This window comes from Loxodonta africana, chromosome 16, assembly GCF_030014295.1.
Source record: "Loxodonta africana isolate mLoxAfr1 chromosome 16, mLoxAfr1.hap2, whole genome shotgun sequence".
Lineage (NCBI taxonomy): Eukaryota > Metazoa > Chordata > Mammalia > Proboscidea > Elephantidae > Loxodonta > Loxodonta africana.
This window is the reverse complement of record NC_087357.1, coordinates 2,731,346-2,744,287: the sequence shown is the minus strand read 5'-3', so window position 1 is coordinate 2,744,287 and position 12,942 is coordinate 2,731,346. Positions and strand designations below refer to the sequence as shown.

Genomic DNA, 12,942 nt, shown 5'->3' with positions numbered 1-12,942 from the left:
GTCTGGATGGGAGATGAAAGGGCAGAGGGGGTCAGAAGCTGGCTGAATGGACACGAAAATGGAGAGTGGAGGGAAGGAGTGTGCTGTCTCATTAGAGGGAGAACAATTAGAAGTATATAAAAAAAACAAACAAACCCAGTGCCGTCGAGTCAATTCCGACTCATAATGACCCTATGAGTAGGAGTATATAGCAAGGCATATATAAATTTTTGTATGAAAGACTGATTTGATTTGTAAACTTTCACTTAAAGCACAATAAAAATTAAAAAAAAATCCTTTTTGCATCAAGGGACATTATCAAGAAAGTGAAAAGACAACCTACAGAATAGGAGAAAATATTTGGAAACTGTATATCAAATATATGAGTCAGAATTGACTCGAAGGCAATGAGTTTATATATCAGATAACGGTTTAATATCCAGAATATTTAAATAACTCTTAAAACTCAACAACAAAAAGACTAACAATCCAATTTAAAAATGTGCAAAGGGCTTGAATAAACATTTCTCCAGAGGAGATATAAAAATGGCCAATGAGCACATGAAAAGAAACAATATTATTAGCCATTACCCTAAACCAAACCTGTTGCTGTCAAGTCAATTCGGACTTATAGCGACCCTATAGAACAGAGTAGAACTGTCCCATAGGGTTTCCAAGGAGCGGCTGGTGGACTTGAGCTGCTGACCTTTCGGTTAACAGCTGAGCTCTTAGCCACTGCTCCAGCAGGGCTCCAGTATTAGCCATTACCTGTTGCCTTCAAGTTGATTCTGCTCATAGAGACCCTGTAGGACAGAGCAGAACTGCCACATAGAGTTTCTAAGGAGCACCTGGTGGATTTAAACTGCCAACTTTTTGGTTAGCAGCTGTAGCACTTAACCACTACGCCACCAGGGTTTCCTATTAGCCATTAAAAAAAAAAAAGCATTGTTGTCAAGACCATTCTGACTCATAGTGACCCTATAGAACAGATCGGAACTGCCCCATAGAGTTTCCAAGGAGCGACTGGTGGATTTGAACTGCTGACCTTTTGGTTAGCAGCCGTAGCACTTAACCACTATGCCACTGGGGTTTCCTAAGCCATTAGGGAAATGCAAATCAAAACCACAATGAGATATTCACATCCACTAGGATGGCTATTATTGAAAAAACAAAAACAAATGGAAAATAACAAATGTTGGCAAGAATGTGAAGAAATTGGATTGCTAGTGAGAATGTAAAATGATGCAGCCACTGTGGAAAACAGTTTGGTGGTTCCTCAAAAACTGAAAATTAGACTTACCATATGACCTAACGGCTCTACTCTGAGGTATATACCGAGAAGAATTGAAATCAGTGACTCAGATAGATGTATGTACATCAACGTTCATTGCAGCATTTTTCACAATAGCCAAACAGTGAAAACAACCCAAGTGTTCATCAACAGATGAAGGGATACACAACATATGGTATAAAAGAAAATGGTATATGCATACAATTATTCAAACATAAAGAGAAATGAAGTTCTGATACATGCCACCACATAAATGATCTTTGAAAACATTATGCTGAGTGAAATAAGTCAGACACAAAAGAATAAGCAGTGTATGGTACCAATTATATGAAGTATCTAGCATAGGCAAATCTATTGAGACAAAGGAAGATTAGCAGAAGGGGGATTAGGAAAACTACAAAACAAACCTTTCCAACTTCACATTCTCCCTCACAGCCCTACTTCTCGAACTCCCTCTATCAATTTCCTCAGTTTCTTCAATTTATTCCTCTCTGCTTTTGCTCCAAGGAAACTTCTTTCCCCAAGCTAACATCTGACCCATCTGTTGGCAAATTCAAAGGACTTTCTGACCCTCCTTTCGCCTGATTGCAGCAGCAGCACTGTGAATGCCCTGCTGGTAGCTCTCTCCCCTGGTGTCTATGGTGTCATATTGCTGGAATTTTCTTCTCCGTTGCAGTACTTTTCTGATAGAGGTTTCTCTGAGCCCTGACTAGGCCCTTTTCTCATCTCTCTCCTTGCTTTCCCCAGGCAACTTTATTTATGTTCCTGACTTTGATCACCCTCTCTATGCTGATGGTTCTGAGATTTTTATTTTAAGCGCAATTTTCTCTCTGGAGTGCCAGATCCAAGTATTGAAGTACCTACTGGGCATTTCCAAATTGAATCCAGCTTCTTCCTCTTCAAACCTGCCCTCCTCCTGGCTCCCTACCTGGGTGAATGGTACTTCATCTTCATGGGACATGGTGCTTGTCCTCAGTTCTTTCCATCCCCTCACACCCAAGCCCGATAAATCAAAGACCTTCTGGTTCTAACTCCTGAGTATCTGTTTAACTCATTAGATTACTTCATCCTTGTTTTACTGAACAAGTCTCAGGCAGTAAAATCTCTTGCCTAGGCCTCTGTGCTGGCTCAGACACAGGACTGAGTGGTGGGAGCATGCTAACTGTTCCCTCCAGCCTTCACTTCCCCCCATCCTGGCCACCCAATTAGAGCTGGCATGGTAAATGTGTCAAGGAATGCGAGGGGTCCAAGGTGGGCTTGACCCCTAGGCAGAGGCCCCCAGGGCCTGGGTTGCCTTCTGTGCCACACGGCGCAGTGCCTCCTTTACCTCCTGGTTACGCAGGCAGTAGATGATAGGGTTGAGGAGAGGCACGAGCACTGTGTAGACCACGGACACCAGCTTGTTGTAGTCAAAGGAGTAGATGGCACGTGGTCAGGCACAGAAGAGGAGGGAGGCCGAGTAGAAGATGACCACCATGGCCAGGTGGGAGGCGCAGGTGGAGAAGGGTAGCGTAGGGGGCAGCAGATGGCTGTGTCTCGGTCATAGGCCATGACACCCAGCAGCATGCACTCAGTGCAGGCCAGTGCCAGGAAGAAGTACAGCTGGGCCATGCAGCCAGTGAAGGAGATGTGCTGGCACTCGAGGTCCACCAGTCTGACCAGTATCTTGGACACTGTGACAGAGACGTACCAGGCCTCCAGGAAGGACAGATGGCTGAGGAACAGGTACATGGGCTTGTGCAGCAGCGGACTGGTGTGGATCACGGCTACGATGACCATATTTTCCATGACAGTCAGCATGTAGGCCAGCAGGAACAGTGCCAGTAGGCTTAGGTGGAGTCCCCGGGAGCCCGAGAAGCCTAGCAGGATGAACTCGGTCACCTCTGAGTGATTGTCCCTCGAAGACATGGCCGCGCCTCGGGGGCAGAGGTGGTGGATCAGGGTGTGCAGAAGTGTGGTAGCAGGGGACCCTCTGCTGGAGCCCAGCCCAGGTGTGAGGGAGTGAGGCTGAGTGAGCTCTGCCCTCAGACTCACAGCCAGCTGGGAGCAGGAACAATGAACAAACGCTGCTGTGGGCGAAGAAGAGTGTCCAGGGACTTGCTGCAGGAACTTGTGACAGGACCGAGGATGAGAGCAGAGCCCCTCAGCACCATCAGATACACCCTCGGGGCTTTCACAGCCAGTTGGAGGGTGGGGAAGGCCACAGCTGAGGTCACCCAGGCCCAGGGACTGGGGGGACAGTGGACTAGTAGGGCCAGGGTAAGGAGAGACGCCGGGCGAGAACGTGGACAGGGCCCTGGACTGGAATCTGGCTGATAGAGCCTGTCTGGCTCTGCCGCAGTCTTTGTGGGCATCTGAGCTCAGGCCCTCGGCCCCTGCCTGGAAAGGGCAGGGATTTGGGAAGGGAGGCAGGGCTGGCAGGAGGCCTCCTCACCTCCTACATCACCAGACACTTTTTTTATGAGATAGAAAGGTCCATGTCGTTAAGACCTGAAACACAAAAGACAAGCCAGCCCCCTCCTCGCCATCCTGGCCTCCTGCTGTGGCTTTGCTGGCTCTGGTGCCCCTGAGCCTGGGTCACTCTTCCTAGGCCCTTGACCCCTGGCCCTTGGAATATGGCCAGAGCCCTCGGCCCTTTCTGCTGCACTGCTCGGTGCCCATGGTGTTTTAATGTGTTCGCTGTGCCATGGTGAGGGCTGGCTTTTGACCTCCATCTGTGCTGCAGTGTCCACATGATGTGAAAATACCATGCAGTGGTAACCCAGGGGTGACTGGGAGCACTGCTGGGGGGTGCGAACATGCATGAGGGGGAGTCACCTGGAAAGCACCCTGGTCTGGACTCAGCACTTAGCCCCCCAGCTCTGGGGCAGACCTTTCTACACACCCTACGCTCCCCCCCACCACCCTCAGTTCATTGTTCACATTGCAGCTTCACAGCCTCCTCTGGACCTCCCAAGGCCCCATGGAAACCTCCCCCCGCCCAGCTCTGCTCTCCCTCCAGCTGCTGGTCAGCCCCGGCCTACTGGCATCAATGCTGTTTATGTCCCACAAATATTATGGGGGTGTGGGGGAGGGACTGATGCTTGGGCTCTGGGGCATGGGATCGAGTCTGCCATGCCCTGGTGCTGTGTGACCTTGGACAGGCCCCCTCAGTGCCTCTAGCCCCTTAGCTGTGATACAAGTCGTGGTGGGACCCCTGCACAGGCTACGAGAACGGCCAGGACACAGTCTCTGCCGGGGGGCTCAGGTGGGGTGGCTGATAGGAGCGAGGGAGAAGGGGGCAAGCTGCATGCCTGCTACAGTGGTGGGCTGGCCACAGGGGCAAAGGGAGGGGTCTGGACCTTGCGGCCCACTCTGGGATGCCAGGTGACCCACTGATGTTGGCAGCCTGCAGCAGGAGGAGCTGGGTCAGGAGTTGTGGGGGACAGCCAACCTGTGGCTAGAGCCTCTGCAGACTGGCACCTGGTGTCATAGTCTTGGGGCTGGTGAATGACTCCCAGGTCCCCAGCCCCTCTGCCACTGCTCCTGGGCAGCACGACTGCCTGGCTCCACTTGGCTCTGTACCCCCAGCTATGGGACATGGGCTCCATGTGAGTGTGAGGCAGGAGCAGCCCATAGACACTGCAGCCCAGGCCCTCCTGACACACATGTCCCCCAAGGTGCACACAGTCACAATCAACATGCACATGCTCCTCAAACCTCAATTCTTCCACAGAGCACCCAGTACCTAGCAACCAGCATTGAAAGCACACCCACCCCCAAACATGGACACTTTGAAATAAGCCCAGACTCCGTGCTCCTGATCGCAGACTCTGGTCTAAGCACACACAGAGGCTAGGTATAGACAGAGCCTACCTGCCCTCAGACAGATGCACAGACGTGCCTGCCCCACAGCCCTGGCTGTCGGATGGACACGCACGCCTGTCCACCAGGCAGACCCCAAGCCCACTGAGCCTCCCAAGCCAAGAGTGCTCCTGCAGAAACATGAGCAAACATGGCTCCAAAACATGGACAAACCCCCAAGCCCAGACCTACACATGCCTCTCAACATAGACACCAAGTGAAGACAACAACATGTCCATCAACAGATACCCAGACAGCCTTGCTGCCCAACGTAACTATGTGGATAGGTGCCCACACAGGTACACATACAGGTGCACACAGGGCACAAACAGGCACACACACAGGCACACTTAAGTGCATCGAGGCACTCACAGTTGCACATAGGCTCACACAGAGGAATGCTCAGGTATACAAACAAGTACACCCACAGACACACAAGCATACAAAAAAGCACACACGTGCACCAGACAGGTGTACACAAGACACACAGGCATACACAGACACAAACAGGTTCATACACAGGTGCACACAATGCACACACAGGCACAATTAGGTACACTGAGGCAACAGGCTCACACAGGGGCATGCTCAAGTATACACACAGATGCATCCACAGATGTACAGGCACACAAACAGGTGTACACAAAGGCACACACAGGTGCACACAGACACAGGTCCGTATACAGGTACACACACAGATACACTAGGCACATCGAGGCACACACAGGTGTATACAAGCTCACACACAGGCATGCTCAGGTACACACACGGGGGCACACAGGTGCACACATGAGCACACTTAGGTGCATAGAGGCACACGCAGGTGCACATAGGCTCACACATAAGCATGCTCAGGTACAGATGCACCCCCAGGCACGTACATACTCACACCCTCTGATTCTCACCTGTGACGAGACTGATCATGAGTTTGTAAGTGGTGGATCTAGGTTCGAGATCCAGGCTGTCTGCGGTGCTGTGACCCACCAGCCCCATCTCCTCACCTGTGAACACGAACATGAGCGTGAACAGGGTCTACTAGCTCCTGAGGTCTGAATGCCCGGCATGGCAGCATGCAATTGCAAATGCTTGCCGACCTTGTCCTTGAGCTCTCAGTTAGGGGGAACAATTCAGCGTGAGTGAAGCTGGTTGTAGTTCCCTACAAATTCTTGGATGAGTGGGTCAGGACTGTGACCATCCAGGTCTGACCCAACAAGGACAGAGCTTGGAAAACTGCAAAATATGACACACCTGACATAAAGTTCCCACCTCAAAAAAGAGACCCCTCTACTTGGGAGATAAGGGTTCAGCTGCCCAGAGACAGGTGGCTCCTCCATGCCTGATGTTCACATGAGCGAGGAACAGTTATTTGAGGAAAGTGCCAAGGAGTCCCCAGAGTACCCTCGAAGCTTAAGGCTCCAGGCAGTGTGAGGAGAATGAGCAGAGCCACTGGGGGTGGGAGGGAGGTAGGAGCACTGCCCGATGACTAAGGATGTGAGTTTATTTCTAAAGAACAAATGTGATCAGGAAGTTGGCATCCCTCCTTAGATCCTGACTGGTCCCTTCCTCACATTAAGAGAACTCAGGGAGGGAAGCTGCTGCAGGAAGAGCTTCCCCCTGGAGGGGTTGGGAAGGGAGGTGGCTCCTTCCTAACCAGAGGCCCCAGGGGACTGGTTTGCACCGGGCTGCCGGACAGCCTGCCTGGGGCCCTCCACACCTCCCTAGGACCAGGTCTGTTAGCCAAACTGGCCTGATTAGAGGCCTGATGGAAACCTGCCCACTCACTCCCACCCCATCTAGATGTCCTCATGGCAATAAAGCAGGTGTGACCTGGTGGCGGGGGTAGGGGAAATGTGACCACGGGGCTGGGAGAGGCACAGGTAGAAATCATCTGGGGCTCAGTCCCTCCCATCCCTCCCCAGGCCCTGGTGTGTGCCTTTGGGTGGGCTCTGTGTGCCTGCTTGGAGTGGTTGGGAAGGAGAACTCCCTGCCTCCCCTGAGCTCTGGGTGCTGTGAGCTTGCCCTCCCCCCTCTGACCTTGAGGTCACACAAGGCGACTCCTTTGTGAGCTGTTTGAGAGTGAAAATTTGAGGACCACGGTTGCCACCCAACCTGCCCCAGGATACTGAGGTCTCTCTGTTCCCAACTCTGCCTCTACCTGGGCTGGCCGGACCTCACAAAACATCCAGATGGCCCAGCCTGCAACCCATGGAAGTAGGAAGTGAGGGAACAAGCCCCTGGGGCAGGTAAAGGGGCTGCGGCCCTATAGGTGCGAGGCCAGTGTCTGTCTGCACTGTCTACCAGTCATGTCTGTGCACATCGAGAGGGGCTCCAGCCAGTGGTAGGAGGGGCAGTGACCAGCCCTTTGGGGGGCCAAGTGTCGTGCTGCCTGGCTGGCCCCTGATGGAGCCCAGACCCCTGGGCTGCCCCCTCTGGTGGCCCTGCGGGGGTAGATGGCTCTATGCCCTCCCATGGCCATACCCTGGGCTCCAGACTCCCCAGGATTCTCTCCTCTGAGTCAGAGGTGGCTCAGCTCCCTGTTGTTAGCAGCTGTCGAGTCGGTTCCGACTCATAGAGACACCATGCACAACAGAACGAAACACTGCCTGGTCCTGAGCCATCCTCACAATTGCCATCATGCTCGAGCTCATTGTTGCAGCCACTGTGTCAATCCACCTCATTGAGGGCCTTCCTCCTTTCCACTGACCCTGTACTCTGCCAAGCATGATGTCCTTCTCCAGGGACTGATCCCTCCTGACAACATGTCCAAAGTATGTAAGATGCAGTCTCACCATCCTTGTCTCTAAGGAGCATTCTGGCTGTAATTCTTCTAAGACAGATTTGTTCTTTCTTTTGGCAGTCCATGGTATATTCAATACTCTTTGCCAACACCACAATTCAAAGACGTCAGTTCTTCTTCAGTCTTGCTTATTCATTGTCTAGCTTTCACATGCATATGATGCAATTGAAAATACCATGGCTTGGGTCAGGCATATCTTAGTCTTCAAGGTGATGCCTTTGCTCTTTAACACTTTAAAGAGGTCTTTTGCAGCAGATTTACCCAATGCAATGCATCTTTTGATTTCTTGACTGCTGCTTCCATGGCTGTTGATTGTAGATCCAAGTAAAATGAAATCCTTGACAACTTCAATCTTTTCTCCGTTTATCACGATGTTGCTCATTGGTCCAGTTGTGAGGATTTTTGTTTTCTTTATGTTGAGGTGCAATCCATACTGAAGGCTGTGGTCTTTGATCTTCATTAATAAGTGCTTCAAGTCCTCTTCACTTTCAGCAAGCAAGGTTGTGTCATCTGCATAACGCAGGTTGTTAATGAGTCTTCCTCCAATCCTGATGCCCCGTTCTTCATATAGTCCAGCTTCTTGGATTATTTGCTCAGCGTACAGATTGAATAGGTATGGTGAAAGAATACAACCCTGACACACACCTTTCCTGACTTTAAACCAGTCAGTATCCCCTTGTACTGTCCGAACAACTGCCTCTTGATCTATGTACAGGTTCCTCATGAGCACAATTTAGTGTTCCGAAATTCCCATTCTTTGCAATGTTATCCATAATTTAGTTATGATCCACACAGTCGAATGCCTTTGCATAGTCAATAAAACACAGGTAAACATCCTTCTGGTATTCTCTGCTTTCAGCCAGGATCCATCTGACATCAGCAATGATATCCCTGGTTCCACGTCCTCTTCTGAAACCAGACTGAATTTCTGGCAGTTCCCTGTTGATACACTGCTGCAGCCGTTTCCCAGACACACTTGTCCCACCTCACCAAGAACCCTGGACCCCCCCCGCCACCGACCAGCCTGCTAGGTCAGGGTCACCCCAGACCCTTGCAAAGCCCCCACAGCCTGAAGAGCCCAAGGGACCATTCCCAGAGGGCAGAGTCCGGTGCTCTGGCCGCCCTCTGCTTGCCTGTATCTGTGGCCACTGCTTCCTGCAGCTTTTCTACATTCAGTAGGGGCCAGGACAGTCCTGGCCTGAGAGACCTCCCTCTGTGCTCAGCTTTGTGACCAAGAATCCCCTCCCCCTATGTGGAGCTCTCCCTCTGCACACCTTGGCGGATCCCCATCAGGAGGCATTAACTGTCTGAGGCCCCTGCGACTGGCACATGGAGGACTCAATCTACATCTGCAGAAAGAGGGGCCTCCTAGCCCTGCAGTCTGGCTTTAGCCACCCGCCTCCTCCAACAGCACCCTGTTAGTAAAGCCAAATACTGCTTTTCAATCCTGTTGGTAGTGACTTGGAGGGCTGTTCGTGCCCTTTTGATTTCTATGTGAAGTTTAGAATCAGCTTGACACATCCAGTCCCCACTTTGATTAATTTGGGGAGACTTTGCATTCTTCTTGAGTCTTCCATCTGCAAATGTGGTGCTTTTCCACATGTACTTAGATCTTCCTGTGATATCTTGGATTTCTGCACAAAGGTCTCCCATGTCTTTCATTAGATCACTTCCTGGACATTCGGTATTTTGTTCCTTTTGTAAGTGCTTGCAATTTAAAATCATTCATTTTCTATTTGTTGCTGGTATACATAAAAAAAAAAACAAAACCAAAAAACCCTAACTTTTGTTTATCGATCTTACCCAGTAAGCTTGCTGAATTTTATGATGAATTCTACTAAGGCATCTGTAGATCCTTCCGGAATTCTTGCATCCCCAGTGGCATTTTCTGTGAATAATGGTGGCTCTGGTTCTCGGTTTCCAATCCTTGTGCATTTACCCTCTTAGCTTGCCACTGTGGTTAAGACCTCAGTGCAGTGTCAGCACAAGTGGTGGGCGTGGGCATCCCGTGCTCCTTCTGATTTCAGGAACTAGGACATTTGCTGCTAGTGGTTTTTGGGAAGTACTCATCAGATTAAGGAAGTTCCTTCCTAGTTCTAGTTTGCAAAGGCTTACTTATTTTTGTTTATTTACTTATGGCCATAAATAGATGTTGATTTTATAAAAATGTTTTTGCTTCTCTTAAGGTGATGATATGATTTTTTTTCTTAGTAAGTAACTCAGTGTGGCAAATTCCAGTGGTGGACTTTCTAATGTTAAACCAACTTTGTACTCCTGGAGAAAAAGCAGCTTGGGCATAACGTAGTATGCTCTTTCCATATTGTTGATTCTACTGGTCCTGGGCCTGGAATTTTTTGGAAGTTTTTTAGAAAAACAGCTTTAAAAACAAAAAACAAAACAAAACAAAAAGAAAAACAGCTTTACTGAGATGTAATTGACATACAATATACTGCACATATTTAAAGTATACAATTTGGTTGGTTTTGACATGTACATAAACCTATGAAAACATCACTACAATCAAGACAGTAAACATAGCCATCACCCCCAAAGTCTCCTTGTGCCATTTTTTCATCTCTCCCTCCTGCCCCCACCCCTCATCCATCTCTCCAGGCAACTTCTGATCTGCTTTCTCTCACTACAGATTGGTTTGCGTTTTCTAGAATTCCATATAAGTGGAATCATGCAATATGTTCTCCTTAGTGTCTGACTTTTTTCATTCAACATGATGTTTTAGGTGGGTAGTGGTGTTGCATTATTGTTTAATTTGCATTTCCCTCATGACTAATGATGCTGAGCATCTTTATGGGCTTGTTTGCCATGCCTTTCATATATCTTCTTTATGAGTTTTTTTATAGCAGATACTGGAGCCTTGGTGGTACAGTGGTTAAGCTTTCAGCTCCTAACCAAAAGTCAGCAGTTTGAGTCCACCAGCCACTCTTTGGAAACTCTATGGGGCAGTTCTACTCTGTCCGATAGGGTCACTATGAGTCAGAAGTGACTCAACAGTAATGGGTTTTTTATAGTAGATACATGATTTGCAAATATTTTTCCCAGTCCTTGTAGTATGTCTGTGTGTTCTCATAATAGCATCTTTTGAAAAGTTTTTAATTTTGTCAAAGCCTAATTTATCTATTGGTTCCTTTATATTTCATATTTTGGCATTATATCTAAGAAATATTTGCCTAATTTAACACTGCAAAGATTTTCTCCCATAGTTTCCTCTAAAAGTTTTATATTTAGGTCTATGATCCATTTTGAGTTAATTTTTGCATATGCTGTGAGGTAGGATCAAAGCTCTTTTCTTTTTTTTTTGCATCCCGTTGACTCATTGCTGTTTAATCAATTCTGACTCAAATACAGGTACTCAATTGTTCCAGCACCATTTGTTGAAAAGACTATCTCTACTGAATTACCTTTGTACCTTTGACAAAAATCCGTTGTCCATATATGTGTGAGTCTATTTCTGGTCTCTTTAGTCAGTTCCATTGATCTATTTATCTTGATACCAGTGCCACATTTTCTTAATTATTATAGCTTTGTAATAAGTTTTGAAACCAAACAGTGTTAATTCTTCAGATTTGTTCTTCTTTTTCAAAGTTGTTTTGACTGTTTTAGGTTCCTTGAAATTTCATGTGAATTTTAGAATAAGTTTGCCAATTTCTAAAAAATAAAGCCTTCTGCAATTTTGATTAGGAGTCCTTGGGTGGCACAAATGGTTAAGTGCTTGATTACTAACTGAAAGGCTGGGAGTTCAAATCCACCCAGAGACACCTTGAAAGACAGGCCTGGTGATCTGCTTCTGAAAAGTCACAGCCATTGAAAGTCATATGGAGTTCAGTTCTACTCTGAAACATGTAAGGTTGCCATGAGTCAGAATCAACTCGACAGTAGCTGATTTTTTGGGGGGGGGAGGGGGGTTTGATTGGGATTGTGGAGCTCTGGTGGCGCAGTGATTAAGAGTTTGTCCGCTTACCAAAAGATCAGCAGTTTGAATCCACCAGCTGTTCCTTGGAAACCCTATGGGGCAGTTCTACTCAGCTCTATAGGGTTGCTATGAGCTGGAATTGACTTGATGGTGACAAGTTTGGTTTTGTTTGATTGGGATTGCATTGAACCTATAGATCAATTTGATGAGAAATGACATTATAACAATATTGAGTCTTCTAACACATGAACACAATATGTCTCTCCATTTAATTCCAATGGTCCCCTGCTATTCGTAATGTTTTCCCTGGCCAATTTTTTCAGAAGTAGACTGCCAGTCTTTCTTCCTAGTCTGTCTTAGTCTGGAAACTCAGCTGAAACCTGTCCATGAAGGATGACCCTACTGGTATTTGAAATACCAGTGGCAAAGCTTCCAGTATCACAGCAACACACAAGCCACCATAGAATGACAAACCAACAGACACACGTGCTGGCTCCATTTATTTAGTTCTCTTTAATTTGTCTTAACAATCATTTGTAGTTTTCAGTGCATAGATCTTTCGCATCTTTTGTTGACATTGCAAATGATATTTTCAAATTTTAATTTATGATTGTTTTTGCTGTTGTTTTTAGGTGCCATCGAGTTGGTTCTGACTCATAGTGACCCTATGCACGACAGAAGGAAACACCGCCCGGTCCTGAGCCACCCTAGCAATTTTTACTATGCTTGAACCCATTGTTGCAGCCACTGTGTCAATTCATCTCATGCAGAGTCTTCTTCTTTTTTGCTGACCCCCTACTTTTCCAAGCATGATGTCTTTCTCCAGGGACTGATCCTTTCTGATAACATGTCCAGAGTATGTGAGACACAGTCTTGCCATCCTTGCTTCCAAGAAGCATTCTGGTCTTCTTCCAAGACAAATTTTTCGTTCTTTTGGGAATCCTTGGTATATTCAGTATTCTTCGCCAACACCACAATTCAAAGGCATCAATTCTTCTTCCGTCTTCCTTATTCATTGTCCAGCTTTGGCATGCATATGAGGCAATTGAAAGCACCACGGCTTGAGTCAGATGCACCTTAGTCCTCAAGGTGACATTCCTGCTT

At 47.8% G+C, this 12,942-nt stretch overlaps 1 protein-coding gene across 1 annotated transcript; it reads right to left on the bottom strand.

Moving 5' to 3' along the window:
• Window positions 1-1,180: 1,180 nt before the first annotated feature.
• On the bottom strand, window positions 1,181-11,684 carry LOC100672370 (olfactory receptor 6B1-like). Its single transcript, XM_023559857.2, has 2 exons — window positions 9,714-11,684; window positions 1,181-6,114 (listed from the first exon to the last, which is right to left on the bottom strand). The coding sequence occupies exon 2, from the start codon at window positions 3,176-3,178 to the stop codon at window positions 2,594-2,596; it is 585 nt and encodes a 194-aa protein (XP_023415625.2). The 5' UTR covers window positions 3,179-6,114; window positions 9,714-11,684; the 3' UTR covers window positions 1,181-2,593.
• Between the last annotated feature and the right edge of the window lie 1,258 nt (window positions 11,685-12,942).